A 15,664-nucleotide genomic window follows, 5' to 3' on the forward strand; every position below is an offset into this window, starting at 1 on the left:
CACAAGAACTCGCAATCTTACATGGGTCTGTAAAAAGCAGTTCCTAAAATAACCAGTTCCTAGAGTAAGCAGTGGGATGAGACTGATGAAACCTCCTACAAATCTCCCTGGGAACAATATAGATTTAGACCAAAACAAGGTTTCTAAGCCCAAGATCTCTCTTCTATTCAATGGGGGCTTTTTGTCTCCTATTTTTGTTTATTCCTTGTTCTGGGTTTTGTTCTTAATGTGCCCTAAACAATCAGGCCTTTGATTCATCTCCTGGTTAGCCCTGCACCGCAGCCTGTCACTCCTCAGCCCCTTTCCCATTTCCCAAAATGCAGACTGTAATTGCACGTCAGTTATTCTTAGTGGTAAAAGGCAACTCACGTCTTGTGGCAACAGGAAAGGGGAGTAAGTCCAGTCCAGTCTCCAGGTCTTAGCAATAAAACAGCACTGGCAAAAATCCCTTTGCTTCATTACTGATGAAATACATATTGGATAAGCCTATCAAATGGGTTAACACAGTATCATTTCTGCAGCTCTCTCCTGAGCTCAGCCAGGTAGCTCCTCTGTGAAGAGCAAAGCAATTCTGTTATGCTTTCAGAAAAAGAGTTTCAAAGCAGGTGACATCCCGCAGTTAGGCCAAGATGGGACTAAAAGCAGAAAGGCATTTGTCAGTTGGAATCCAACAGCTTTAGTAATTCAGAACGCACAAAGCCAGAGAAGTTTGGCCTAAAACCTTGTCCAAATCCAAAAGAATGCCTGAGAATAAACCAAGGTTGAGCACCAAGCACCCAGAGACGGCCAGGTCATGTGCAAACTCTCTCACATGAGGTCAGCAGCCACGATTAATGTACAAGAAGTTTCTCCATAACTGAGCATCTATACGTACACTTTCTTAACTCCACAGCACTCATGTGCTCTGCAAGACTTTCAGTACATAGGGCAGTGGCTTCCTTGCAGAGTATCTAAAATCTTTCTTGTTATCTTTCTGGCTACACATGCAGAAATCTGGCACAGATGGGAACTCCATGAGCTGCATTAACTCCCTCCTGGTCCCCTGGATTGCTACTACAAGCCAACAGCATGAGTTGCCACTAAGAAGGGAATATGACCCAAAATCACAGAAGCCGAAAATTAACCTGATGTCTGGATTCATTCCCCAACATAAGGCACACACATTATTTTCTAGGACTTCTAAGAAAGAAGACCTGGATAAGCTTTCAAGAGATGGGACAAATGGCATCTTTAGGGTAGACTGTGGCTTCCAGCACTGGAGTACGTGTCTGACACACAGCTAAAACCAGCAGCAAAACACAACCCCTGTGGGGGAATGTGTCAGGAACGAGCTTGGCCCATGGTAAATGGCAGGCGCTCTCTCAAGTGAGTGCTCCAGTTCAGTTCTTCCTTCTTTGCAGTCCTCGGCAGCATTTCCAAATAAATCCTGACAAATGGATAAATTTAGTGCTGACCTTTGCCAAGGAGCTTGTTAAACCCAGGATTTTTTTAAATTTCATTTTTGATCTGCTGGGTTTTAAGACGGAGCCAAGAAAAATGAGAGGGTGAAAAGAAAAAAAAACAAAGTGGAGTCTTCTTTCCACTCCTTCTTGGAAAGCTGGCTCTCTGAGCAGTGATTCCAACCAAGTAGGTTACAGGTAGCAACAGTTAAGAATACTTAAGTATTTTGCACACAAATCTGTTAAACTGCTTGGAGATTTTCACACAGCTGCTAGACACGCTCTTCCACTAGGATGAAGTCACCTACATATGCTGGCATTTGCTCTAGTCCTGCTCAGCAGTGCAATGAATTCACGTTACTCCACGTGGCACAAAGCAGGCTAGCCAAGGAACTTAATGGTAATTGGAGTGCCCCAAATTAGTGCCCCACTACAGCACCTCTCAGGATCTGGCTGCATGGCACCCGTCTTTTTCCAAAGTACGTTATTAAACCATTTTTAATCCTTAGCTAGAGTCTCCACTTCATGGAGCAGGTATACGCCCTCAAATGGGGCTCAGGAAAGATGGCTTCTGTTTTAGTCCCTAACCCCCAGCCTTGGACACAGATATGTGCTATGCAGGTAAAGATCATTTTCAGATTTAGGTCTGCTCCATTAGCCTGCCACATTAGGATATAGCCCATGGCAGGTCTGGACTGAAGAGTAGCCGTGTTGGAAACTGGGGATTAATTTAGATGCTAAGTAGAACAAAAGGCCATGTGAACTGGAGCAGCATGGAGGGGGCTAAGTATCTGCCAGATATACTGGAAGACCTCTGAGCAGGACTGTGTATCAACACTCACCTTCTTGAGCACCATGCAATGCAATTAATCACTTGCATTTGCCCCATAATCATACACAGACTGTTTTTGAAGCCAAACTAGCAACATGCATTTAGCCAAAAGCAGTCAGCAGAAGGGTTCCCCCAGCCAGGTAATCTGAGGGCTTCTTGTCATTCTTCCCAAGTGATACCACCTCTTCTGTCTCCTCCTCACCTCTGCTCAGTCTCGTTCTGTTTCTCTGCCTGAACTCCCTCCTGGTGACCTATCAACCACCAGGCTCCTGTGACTAAATACTTCACATATTTCTGCACTTTTATACCCTACTACCACCCTGAAATTAAACCTACTCTGCTAAGATCAGGCAGAACTTCCCCCCAGGGATATAATCAAATCTGTCAAGGACAACATTTCTGAAATCACAGCAGTCTTGCTTATTAAAAATCTCAGACAAGCAAGCACTCGGCCACCGAAGTTGGTGGGATTTTGTTCACATATTTTGAGCAGGGCATGAACTTGAATATTTACCAAAGCAGGCATTGAAAGCAGCAGGAGTGTTTATAACTTTCTTTGCCTCGAGACCTACATGTGGCCTTAACCAACTGCATGACCAGGCCAGCATCCTTTACAGACACAAGGTCTATGGCTCATGATCAGTTTTCCTATGTCTGAAGGAAGACAAGACCTCTTTCCTGGTATTCCACATCAGGTGAAAAATGTTTGCAGAAGAAATCCACTGGTTACTCAGGAGAAGTCCTGATTTCTTATACTATAAGGCTTAGTTTCCTCCTTGTATTGGACTACTATTACCAGAACCTGATGTCACTTAGAAGCTGTTTCCCTGCTCCCTCCTCCTTTCCAACATCTTGTGACAAGGAATCTGATGCTCCTGTGAAAATTTAGCATCTTCCTCAGTCATATGTTTTCTATATAACCCCCTTCATACTTACTGCGGAAAAGCAAAACAGCATCTCAGAAGAACAAGCAGCACATAGTTATATTTCTGTCCTTTATCTTTATTCACAAAATTTCTCACTTTTGCGGTTCTTCTATCCTCCATCCCACATGGGATAGTGAGCGAGCAGCTGTGCAAGTATTTGTGCAGAGTCAACCCACACAAGAGGCTTTGGATTGTGGCTTTGAGTTGGGCAAGAAAGATGCAACACAACAAACTACCCCTGCTACCAGCAACACCATGGTGAGGCAGCAGTCAGAAAAGCAAAGCTCTTACTTATCAGAAATCATGCATTGTGAAAAACAATATATAGGTAGACAACAAGGTAGACAACAGATCCTGGATATCCACTGTCAGAAACCCACATTCAAAACAACTCCAAAACCACACAGTTTGAACTACAGGCTTCTCTTTTTAATGGCATGCAGAACACCAAGACAAGAAATTACCTGGAGTGACACTCTTTTTTGGAGTCTCAGACAAACTGGACATCCAAACTTGGAATCCAAGAAGAGGGCAGATATGAAAAGAGAAAGTAATTAGAGAAACAAGAAAACAGTCATATCAGAAAGTCTGAAAGTTAGTCTAAGACAGCTTTGAAAGGAACATTAAGTTTTTCTTAAGAGTGGTGTTGGCATAATGGGGACTCACTTAAAGGTCAAGTCCTAACAACTATCCAGTTAATTTTTGTTTTAATTTAATGCAGGACTTATGAAACTGATCTTTAGTGATCCAATTTTGAGATCTCAGAATAAGATATACTCTGAGCTAATTCCCAGTAGGACAGGAAATGCATATCAAGAGACAGTTTGACTTATTAAGCCTCAGACCTGCAAAAGTATTTAGCTTTGCAGCTGTTAGCAATCCCCAAAAGACCAACAGGCAATTCACAGAGATTGAGCTTAGTAAACACATGCAAGTTTCTACAAGTGTTTTGTTATACCCTGGAATAGCATTAAGGAAAACAACAATAGACAAGCAATGCTCCATGGAAAAAAGTACAAAGCTCCAATAAAGGTACATTCAAAGCATCACTAGAAATACCACTTTCTTTTAGCCAATGAATACGGCACAGAAACCCAATTAAGGAGAAAGCTAACAGAGTTGCTACCAAGAAGGTCAAAAGATTTCCCTCCCCCTCCATGAAATGAGGTGCAAATACTTGGGTTGGGATTCTGGGAATAATTTTCAAACGTTGAGTGCTTGGGTTTGGGTTTTTTTGTTTCAATACACTGGAAGCATGTTTCACAATTTAGCAGGTTTGCCCCCTTTCTAAATGAAAACCGCAAACACTCCTCTTCTTGGAATGAGGGTGCAGAAGGGTAGCTGTTACTTTCACATTGCCTGGGAGAAGAGACAAGGATAGGCTAAGAACTTCCTGCATTGTGACAAAAAAAAACCAAAACAATTTAAAAACTCATCTGCAATGGGGAACCCAGTTCTGGACCCACCAATTTAACAGCACAGAAGACGCACCCTTCAATCACCTAGAGAGAGGGGAAAGCTGTATTGGTGGCCTCCTCTGCTAGACTTGCTATTGTCTTTTGACTTGCAGAATTTCGTCAAGTCAGCCAAAAATCAGTAACAGATTCCTAGTACATACGTAACTGAGAAATTGCTAGCATGATACAAAGCATAAGAAACAGCTTTCAAACCTTCCCACTGGAAACCAGAGGTCCAAGAAACACATTACTGCATTTCCTCAGCTCAATGGGAATGGTGAGGTTTTGAAATCCTTTCTTTAAATCAGACACGCAATTTTTACTGTGTTAGAGCAAAACTGTAATTCAGATGGATTCAGTATTTCGTTTACTTTTCAGTAAATCCCCCAGCAGTGCCTACTCAGGGAAAAACCTGAAATCTTCCAACCACCTAAGTCCCAAGCCCATGCACTGCACTGTCACAATATAGTACAAAATGCACTGTGGTAAATCACATTAATTTACTTTGGATAACCATTTAAGACTAAAAGAAAAAGCTTTGCATTGGTAGAGTGCAACAGGAAATCATCTGGCAGAGTAACTTGTGCTTTAGCTGATAGAGGGAACATACAGCATGTTTCTATTACAGACTCAGGGCACACACTGGAAAGGGTGTGAAGGAGTTGTTGTCAGCAACTTGTCTACTGGCTTTTGAATAGACTTCCACTGCCTTCAGGAACAGGATTATGGACTTCAGTCAGCAGTCAGATCTTTTTCCAGACAGAACCACCCGAACACGGCAGTGATAAATAAAGCAGAGGATGTACTGCAGGAGCAATTGGGAAGATTTCAAACAGTTTGCCCCAATCCAAGCTGGCAACAAAAGGCTGAAACAGCCAACAGTTAAAGACAGAGACAATGAGCTGTGCTTAACACAAGCGTGGGGCTACCCTGCATCTTGTATGGCCAAGAATAGAGTGAGTTTAAACTTAGATCCACAGTAGCCATATCTACAAATGCCCTGTGTGAGTTCTCAAGGAATCAAGCTCACCATAAAAACCAATTGTTAGATACTAGCCTTTTTTAAAATTAATTTTTAAACAAAGTATTTTTTTCCTTGCCAAAAACCATTGGTCTAAACCACAATAAAAGGTCAATCTAAGGATCAATTGGTAAACAATCCCACAGGTCCCCAGCATGGGCTCCCCAGCCCAAGAAGCAGCATAAAAGCAGCAGCACTTCTCAGCTGCCCCAGCCTGACAGCAGCTCTATGTGGATGAGGTTGCTTCTGAAGCAGAAGACAGCTAGCATATTTCAGCTGCTCCTGCACATCTGCTTAGCATTAAACTTCCTTCTTGGGGATTTTTTTCTTTATTCCAAGACGTTTCAGCTCTAATTGCTACCAGCTTCTAAGAGTCCCCCCTACAAATAATAAAAATATCATACATTAGTGATGGATTCCACTTCACAGGGAGCTCAAATGAAGAGCCGCGAAGGGAGCCAGGGTACGGGGAGGAGGTCAAAGGCCCCAGAAGCACACTGTGCCCGAGCCAACTGAACACAAGCTTTGAACAGCCCCTGGCTTCCCCTTTAGGACAGAGTTTTACTGGAATTCTGCATGGGGCTTGGAGCTGGTTTCCAATGGGATTGGTAACGGTAAATGAACAAACCCTCGCTTCCTGCCTCTCCTCTCCCCTGTTGCAGCATGGCCAAGCACCGGCTGGTCTCAGATGACTTGGAGGTGGGTGGGTAAATCTCAGTATTTGGAAGGGAAATTAAAGTTGCCTGCTCAAAGAAAGCCACTCCTAAGGCAACAGCATCCCAGTTCTGCTCCTAACACCAGCCTCTACAGCCCTTGCTGTCAGCTTCAGCTGGAGCCAGAACAAACCCCTCTGATCAGAATTATTTTTAAAAGCTCAAAAGAAACACAGGTCCATAAATTCCAGCTAAGCCGCAGGGCTGAGGCGGTTGTGAAGAGCACAGAGGAGGCTCCCTTTGGAGCTGCGCTGCACAGAAATAGCAACAGAGCAGGCGTGTTGCTAGAAACGGCCACTGAGCCCCATCCCATCCCAGCTGCCACCACAGAGGTGGGCAACCCCAGATGGGCTCCTCAGGTGGGGAAGCAAAGGAAGATGTTGGGGGGGGTGGAAAGGCTTTAAAGACATAATTAAGCTGGTTGCTGTGGTGATAGAAACACATGAAATGGAGTATTTTAGATTTCACCAGAATCTTTTCTGCTGCCAGTGAAAGCGGTTGTTTTGCTGCTCCTCCCACCACTGGCAAGAGGATAGGCGCCAGACTGCTGGGGACTAACACTTTACGCTGGCAATACAGCTCCATTCATCTCATTTTAGCAGCAGACTATTTGTCTTGTGTGCAGTCAGAACAAAAGCGAGCTTCAAGGAAAAGCTACAAAACCTAGAGTCAGTCCGGAGTCAATACATGAGCACAGGGCTACCGAAATCCAGGAGATGCCGCATTCATGGTTCACATCAGTACGGCACTTCCAGCTGGGTCCCTGGCCCAGCAGGTGCAGAGAAACTCCTCCATAGGCATTTTAGCAGTAGCTGCTGATGCAGGTTTCTTTTTGTCAGTAACAGTGCTTAAAATGCTCAGCTCAGTGTTGAGTCCATTATGTATTACTGCTGTAAAGGCCAAAAGGAACACCTTCCTAAACATTCAGAGCTTGCACCTAACAGGGGCTATCGGGGTCCTTTATAATAAACTTTTTTTATACCTAGTGTCTGTATAGCTGTCTAGCCTGCTAAACTACATATTTCACGACAATACTCCTCTAGTAATTACCCAGAGTTGGATCATACTGCTTATGAGTCTTAGCGTGGTTGTCATTCTGGCCATGTAGCCCTTGCCACAAATGATTTCTGTGCATAGCAGAGAAGTTAATATGGGCCAAAGACAAGTCCCCACAAGTGATCTGGATGTGGCTACCTTGCTTTGGATGGTAAAAGCAGTTCAACTATACAGGCATGACCTGTCCTATGGAAGTTGCCTTTCACAGAAGAAAACAGTCCTAGGTCCATTTAACCAATCAAACACTTTGGTTCTTATAAAGCCCTGTCTTAAACATCACTTGGAAATACTGAAATTCCCCCAGCAGCTATTAAGGTGCACCTTAAAATACTGAGAAAAGGATGATAAGAACAGGTGGCCATGATGAAATGCTAATATCTGAAAGAGACTGCCCCTTTCCAACAGTGATCAGTTCTCTAGGTCATTAGTCCTGTCCATGAGGAGGTAGTAGTGGCTCAGTTATTCAAGGACCACAGTGGTGAGTGCAGCTGAGCATTTTGCAGATTCATTTCCCAGACATAAACCCTTCCTGTCTTTATTGGAAGGGTGGAAAGAGACTAAGCAGTACAACCTTAGACTGAAACTATACTGGCTTCCTGGGAGGTCAGTGTTCCACCCCAGAGAACTTCACTGGTGGTCCAGTAACTGGCTGGAGCTGGGGGAAGTAAATACTGCTTTTACTCAACACTGCTCAAATAAAAGGCATTAAGAGAAGAATGGTGGTGTTCTCATCCCAACAGTGTTATTTGATAAGTCAGCAAGAGCAGGCTGACTAAGCTGTTCCTCAGAAGTATTAATTTCTTAGAACTGGCCTAGAGCCTTGGTCACTAATGTTTGTCACATATGGCAGAACAGAAAATAGAAATTAAGCCTTTATTTCAGTCTAGATTTTGAAGGCCAAGCCTGCCAAAAAGCTGCTATAAATGAAGTGCCATGTTGTTGCCCTAGGTGCTCAGGGGAGACACCTTACTGCTTAGAGAAGATAAAGAACCCCCAGGGGCCAGGCTCAGTCTACTCAATCCTTCTTCTGACTCCTCCAGAGATTCCTCTTGGGATTTTGTCTCCAGTTCTCCCCTTATCACTTCCCTTCTGCTCTCTTCAGACAAGCAGAGGAGCAACCTCTTCCCCCTGACAAGGTGAGGATGGCAAACCATGCACTCAAAAGCAGGAAGATCCATGAAGAACTCCAAAACTGTGAGGCCTGTTTCTGCTCCCATGCACAGAGAGCACCATGGTCAGTGTTTCCCCATATCCCTGTGAACCATTTCCAAAGCCTTCAACCCCAGAGCCACTGACCATCCTTTGTCAGCGTGTCTCGAGGTTACTCTCCTCTAGCTCCTTCCCATTCATCTGGGGATTGGCACTTCGGTTAAATGGGAAGGCAATAGTCCTGGACTAGGGAAAAGAGAGGGAAATACTTGGTGTTGCTCACCTCCCCCATGAACAGAAAAGCTTCTATCAGAGAATTACTCTGATACAGAGTGTGCATGTAGCTCTACAGTGTGGATGTAAAAAAAGCTTAGAAAAAGTGAAAATGCAGATGAGCATTTATCTGAACTGGAACCATTTTCACACTTTCCTGGCTCACACAATTAATTCATTCAATTAGGCAGAGAAAAACAGATAGCCAGAGAAATGGGAGGATGGCACAGAAAGGTTGTGAGTGTTTTGATCTATTTCAAGCATTACTGCTCAAGGCACGCTGTTGAACCGAGCCATTGATGTTTCTCCCTCCAGGCTCCAGAGAGATCAAAACAATAACAACATTTGTGCCCAGTGCAGGCCTGGTCAGTCACTACACTTCTTAGGTACCACAACAACAGGTTTATTTGCTATTGAAATTGCTGGGAAAGTAGCAGCCACCGCTGCTCCCAACCAGAGTAGCTTAAATAAGCTTTCCTTGCTCTTAATGTCTGTAGGATGCCGATGCATCATATTTAAAGCAAGTGTTTTAAGGTAGTTCTCGAAGGAAAACAGATATATTCATTTCCTGCCCCCCCCCCCCCCCCAGGAGACTGTGTTTTAAAGTAAACCTCTCATCCTTGCAGATGTATCTATCTCCTCTTCCATATACTTGATGCAGAACACCTCCACTCCCCATGCCATCTGTTCAAGAGATGGCATCCTGAAGGGCTACATCTTGAAAAAAACATTTGAGTAGTAGATTATCAAACATGCAAATCCAGCTAAAGTGCAGGAGTAAGAGGATTAGCAGCAGCCATTAAATAAGGGCTTTAATTTTAGTCCTATTCACCACATCCAGCCCATCATGAACAGCCTGTGCAAGACCTGTGCTCAGGAAGAGGCGCTGCATTTATGCAGGAGGTGGGGGCAGATGTGCTGAGCCACAGTGAGGATCCCAACGAGGACCTTCCTCTCCTTGGCAAATGAGGCTGCTCTGGGGGCTGCCAGGACTCCTTGCCTCCCCAGCACAAGGCTGCAGACCAATCTCAGACCACTTCCACTTGCCACGTAGCCTGGCGTACGCTAGACCCACACACACTGCTTGGAAAATGTTCACATCTGGCTTTCACGTGACTCGAGCATGCCTCAGAAATTCATCATCTGGATAACTCACTCCTGCAGGGAGAAATCCACAACCAGAGAGCCCTTTCCTGAGTCAGGATGGGGCAGTGAGGAAAGAGGATCGTATGCCTGACAAACTGCACAGTGACATGCTCAACAGCTGCATTTCCACAGCCTCATACAGTCCTTCATCCCTTCTAAAAGTACTAATGTAAAGAAAAGTTAGTCCCAGTTTCCTACTCTGTTTACTCCTGCAAAAGACCATCCTAATCCTATTCACAGACCCAGAAGTATCCAGGATTGTTTAGCTTTTGTTCTGGCAGCCATAGCACACATTAACTCTTTCCACATGGCAAGCAAGGACTGCTTCCCACATGATCACTGTGGTACAGCCCCTGCACATACAATATTGTAGCAGTTCCCAGTTTTGCTGGGAAGTGCCTAGAATATCTGAACGCTAATCCACATCTACAGCTGTACAAACTTAGAGCATCACCCCTCCAAAGGAAAAAAAGTGCCTCTGGCGCTGCCAAGGACAGAGAAGCCCCAGCCATTACACTTGGAAAGTCACAGGTACATAGGCACACTAGGATTCATGCACAGCTCAAAGAAAAGAAAGAGCTAGAGTCAAATTCCAACTGTGAAGAAATCATGCTGCCAAGCACAGAGAGCGTACTACAGGATCGGCATGTCCAGGCAGCCTGTTTTAATTGGCAGCGGATTAAGCTGGCCAATCGACGCATACACAACTCCTGCTGTACACCTTTATAAGTAATGTTTCCAGCCGTCTCTGGTTAGATAAGCCACTCCATCCAGAGCAGACTGGAGAGGATTTTGCTTGTCACACAGCCCAGGCACAGCCAGAGTGTGACAACTATAAAATCATGCACAAAGCTGGAGCCACTTCAGGAGTGCTATTTTAGAGGGTGAGTGCTCTCAACCCGAGGACACACACTTTGCCATCTAGGTTTCCTTCTCACAAGAGACATTAAGGTTTCAGGTGCTCACTAGCCTGAGACTAAGTTATCTAAGACACACAGGTAAGAGGTATGCTCCTCTCAGCCAGACCCGTCTGTGCTGTGCAGAGATTCCTGCAACGGCTGAGGATCATCATCCTCCACTCCAGTGCCCAAGTGCATTTCTCACCTGCCTTATCTAACATGCCAAAATCAAAATCCATCACCACACAGTTCTCTGTGCAAGAGGAAAACCCACGCAGGCAGTGGTAATACCATCTGTCACTAACAGACAGAGGAGGAAGGCAGAAGAAGAGCAGATGGAGAATACACAACTCCTAAAAGCACGAGAAATGCCACTACATCCCCCAAGGTACCAAGTGTTTTCTTGGTGCTCAGCTGAAGGCTGAGACATTCACAAGGGTGTGTGCTGTTCTGCCATAGCTGTGCTCAAGCCACACCTCATACTTGCAGTCCTTCCCTGCCCATCCAGCCTCCCTGCCCTCTCCCCCGACACGGGGCTTTGTGCAGCATTGACACTGAACTGGGAACGGCAAAGAGAACAAACACATTCCTTTCCCTAATCCTGTACCCTGTCCCCTCACTTCAGCTTAAAAGCCAAGGAGCAAAACAAACAACCCACACAACACACATACAATTCTTCCCTCTCTTATCCAGTCTTCCTCCCACCCCAGCATATGGGCCACCCAGAAGATGACAGGGTTCCTATACATCTAAGGACCACATGTCAGCAGAAAAATGAAGCGGTGCAGAAAAATGTCTCCTATCTTCTCTTCTTTCCAGTAGTCTCAGGCAGAAGTCCAAAACATTTTGGTTTAAGCAGTGACTTCAAAAATACGGTGCACAAGGAGAAGTGTGAGATCAGTTTCCTCCTGCCAGACTATCACAGGCTGGATTTGCAGTGTGGGATTGGAGTGGACAGATTCACATCTTGACTGAAGATGCAGAACTGGGTCACATACACACACAGAGATGCTGCAAGGAATGAAGTCTGCCTGACTTAGCTGACGCTCTTCCTCAAATATATCACTCTGTGCAAGTGCACCTAGCACAGCACATTAGCCCTGCTTTGGAAAAAAGCCAACAGATTGGATGTTCCTTCAATTATATGAAGGATTTAGAATAGAGACACTTGCAGGCTTTTTAAAACCTCAGGAAAGAAAATGGCTGTTTTGGGAATTGCTGCATCAGGCAAATGCCAGTAAAATGAATAGATTTTGGAGTTCAGCAAATTGAGGAAGTTTAGCGAGTTGAGAAAGATTTATTCTCCATCATGAGAAGAGGAAGATCCATCAAGGACTGAGCTGAGGATTCACCCTGAGATTATTAACTACTGACTCCTTCCAGAACCAGACCCAAGATGTACATCCCCAGTAATTATATGCTAAGGTTTGTTTAGTCCTTGGTTGCTATGCTTCTGCCTGCTCTATCCTTCTTTTATTACTAAATCTTTTAACCTCTTGCTTAAAAAAAAAAAAAAGAAGCTATGTGAGAACCAAAATGTTCTGCCAGAATCTGCTGTTTTTGAATTCCATGCAGTAATTAGTAGATACAGCCAAGGTTAATCGCATGGTGGGGAACAGATCCTGATTTCTGATGAAGGGCAATCCTGTCAGTACATGCTTGTGACGTTACAAAATAGCGGCTGGCAAAGTACCTCGTCCAACCATCCTCATCAACAGGCCAAATGGCACCAAGGAGCCAGTCCACCATTGCTCTTTCTGCACTACTTGTGGAAAACAATGAAAGGAACACAGCACGCACGTGTGATTCATCAGGATGCAAACAAGAGCACATGCCTCAGTCTGCAGGGATCATGTCGTACCACAGATTTCTTACAAGGATTAAGTCATCAAGCCCAAGCTACGTGGTTTAAGATGTTCCTGGGGCCTTGCCATGGGCTTCCACAAACTTAGATCCACATTCACCACCTTAAAAACCCAAAGATTAACCTTCCAAGCTGAAGCTTTCCCTTTGGATGAAGGACAGGGAAGCAGACTTCAGAGACAAACACCACAATGGCAGAATGACTCAAACTAATATTGGAGTTTAAAAACACATTCTAGCTTTGCTGCTATCACCTGGGCTCAGATTCATTAAGCAATAACCAACTGCCTACTTCACTACTCATGCATTCAATGTGGGTAGCCACATGACATCTGCTGCAGTCACCACCATGCATTGTTTCATGCTGGGATTCACCATGTTAGTTGGTATTTTCAACATCTTCAGTAACACGCTCTTAAATTTGGCCCCTTTGAGAACCCACTGAAAAGGTTCAGACTTCCTCTGGCCGAGAGGAGAAAATTGAGACAGATTTAACAGTCAACTGAGTAAGTTAAGGCATGCCCGCAGCATGCTTGCGGTTGCATTCACAGCTCTTCTAATATTAGAAGAGCATCAACCATTCCAGATGGCATCCCACCAACACTACTACAACCTTAAGGCAAAGGAAAGGCAGCACTGTGCATCACTTGCAGACATCTGTCCTTCCTTCTTCCTCCACTACAGCCATCTCCCACAAATACCATTAAATATCTGCCAAGGTTGGAGGCCGTATGTTCTATCCTCTCCCTGTACCCATGTGTAGCTAAATGGCTGCTGCAGACCTATGAAGTTCCACACTCAGTTTCACCAACAAAGCTTTGTCCCTAGGGTGGGCATCTGAGCCCTGCAACAGGCAGAGACAGCTCCAGCCACACAGCCTTGCTGGTCCCTCTAGCACATGCCATTTCTCCATATTGCCTCAAAGGAGGCAGCTCAAGCTGAAGTTCAGAAAATAAAGTATATTTATTGAAAAAAAAAAAAACAAAACCACAACACAAAACCAAACCCAGAACCAAAACCAATCACATGCCATGGAGCTGTAAATGTACACTGGACATATGTAGCATGACAGAACCAGAAGGGTTCAGCTCTGAAGTGATAAGCACAGCTCAGCTGCAAAGATAGAAAAAGCTAAAGAGGTAAGGCACTTCCCTTTGTAATTACAAAGGAAGCAGGAAAAAGCCATATCCCAGATAAAGAAATTACAATTAAGACATCTCCCTGAAGCTGACAGCACACATCCTCTGTGTGTGAAGAAGGTTTCCCTAGTAAGGAAGAATCAGGCTAAAGAAACGATTCTTGTCATCAGTTCTACCCATAAACCCATGGAAGCAATCCCACAAGTGAGCACCCAGGAGGGCCCTTGATGTTATAGTGATCTGCTTGTTTCTCACTTCTGTCACTGTTGCAACTCTCTCAACTCTACTTGATTTCCCTTCTGAGGGAAAAAGAGAGCATTACAGATGTTTCTGTAAAAAGTCCGAGAAGTAGCTTCCAACGGACTCTGAAGTTTTAATTATTTACTTGCCAGCAAAGACATCCTTCCTAGTTTTAGATTACAGGAGGGAAAGGAAGCAGAGATTGTTGTCTGGGTGCTGCCATATTCTACTAGTCCAAAAATTGGACATGGGAACTAAGCTGAAGTACAGTTCCCTCTGCTGAGGAAGCCAAGCCTCATCAGCATCCTCATTGAGGCAACACTGGCTTGGACCAAACTGTTAAGTTAATATTCTAAGCGCTCAATTACAGGGGCTATTTATATAGACTTCAGCTGGCAGACTCAGCCAAAGTACAGCCAGCTTGATGTACTTCTCTGGTCAGCTGAGAAAGAGACACTGCAGTGCTGATGGAGCCATGAACTTTAAAGTTATTCCCTCCCATTTGGAGGAGCATCCTACCACATAGCAATAAACTGACAGAGAAAGCCACTAAGCAGCAGCTTGAAGCCAGCTGTGCCCCCAGCAGCAAGTAGGGCAGTCAGAGCAGCGGGAGTGAGCAAGCAATGGGGATTTTTGTTAGGATTTCAGAAGGGGGTGGCTAGCAGTGCTCCTGCTAGTGCACACTGAAAGCGGTAAGCATAAGGGCATGGCTGCCTAAAAGGCAGGTGGCAGAGAACCATGCCTTAGCTTTGAAAGCAAAGGCAAAGCAGCATCTCTTCTGTTGCATCTAACCCCTACTGTTGGCAAGGAGAACACTCTCAGTAATTGAGGAGCACTGAGACTCAAGTGTGGAAAAGCTGCAAGGCTCCCTACTGCCACTGAACACCAGGTCCCTGATGCTTCCTTCAGCTTCATGACTGGGGAATGTGTTAACAACCTTGGCATGAAACCAGCCAGGAAAGATTCTCAGCAAGGGCAGAAGGCAAGATCATCTTACTCCAGGAGTCTGAAACTTGCTCTAGCCCACAGGGGTAGGGAGAGGGGAGCAACACACAGGGGACATCTCTGGGAAGATACATACCCCAACTGGTTCTACAAGCCGCATCAGGATTAGCAGATGTCTCAAGGGTTAATTAGTTCACCAGGCACAGATGGTAGCTGGTAGGGTTTGTGGAGTGGATTAACCTAATTTGTGGTTTGTAATGTTCCATGCAAATATCCATTACTAGACTTGCAGCAATTCTACCCTTATTTCGATTTGAGCAGAGAAAACCACACAATGATGGTAGCGGTGCCTTTTTTGAGTGACAAATGAGTTGCTGTTCATTCAGTTAATGCGATTGACAAATTGGAGTCCGGAAAGCAATTCCTTCCCTTTTTTGCTACAGAGGGTCTTTGGAGAGACCTAGATGAGACCATTTGTTGTGAGTGCACAGAATATGCCCATGGTAACCACTCCTCACAGTTGTACTGAGGTCTCTTCCGCATTAACAGATGGTCATAAAGCGGCA

At 44.8% G+C, this 15,664-nt stretch overlaps 1 protein-coding gene across 5 annotated transcripts in view; it reads right to left on the reverse strand.

Annotated features, from left to right (window-relative positions):
• SH3PXD2A (SH3 and PX domains 2A) overlaps window positions 1–15,664 on the reverse strand; it is a 252,489-nt gene that overhangs the window by 66,354 nt on the left and 170,471 nt on the right. For 2 of the 5 annotated variants that reach the window (XM_057421099.1, XM_057421097.1), the window contains exon 7: window positions 3,662–3,709. The exons of the other annotated variants lie outside the window; for them this stretch is intronic. In XM_057421099.1, coding sequence (XP_057277082.1) covers window positions 3,662–3,709 — 48 coding nt within the window. The remainder of the gene's footprint in view (window positions 1–3,661; window positions 3,710–15,664) is intronic. 5 annotated transcript variants of the gene reach the window in all.

This window comes from Pezoporus wallicus, unplaced genomic scaffold (genome assembly GCF_028554395.1).
Source record: "Pezoporus wallicus isolate ANWC-B61680 ecotype Strahan unplaced genomic scaffold, APGP_CSIRO_Pwel_v1 contig_3365, whole genome shotgun sequence".
In the NCBI taxonomy this organism is placed as follows: domain Eukaryota; kingdom Metazoa; phylum Chordata; class Aves; order Psittaciformes; family Psittacidae; genus Pezoporus; species Pezoporus wallicus.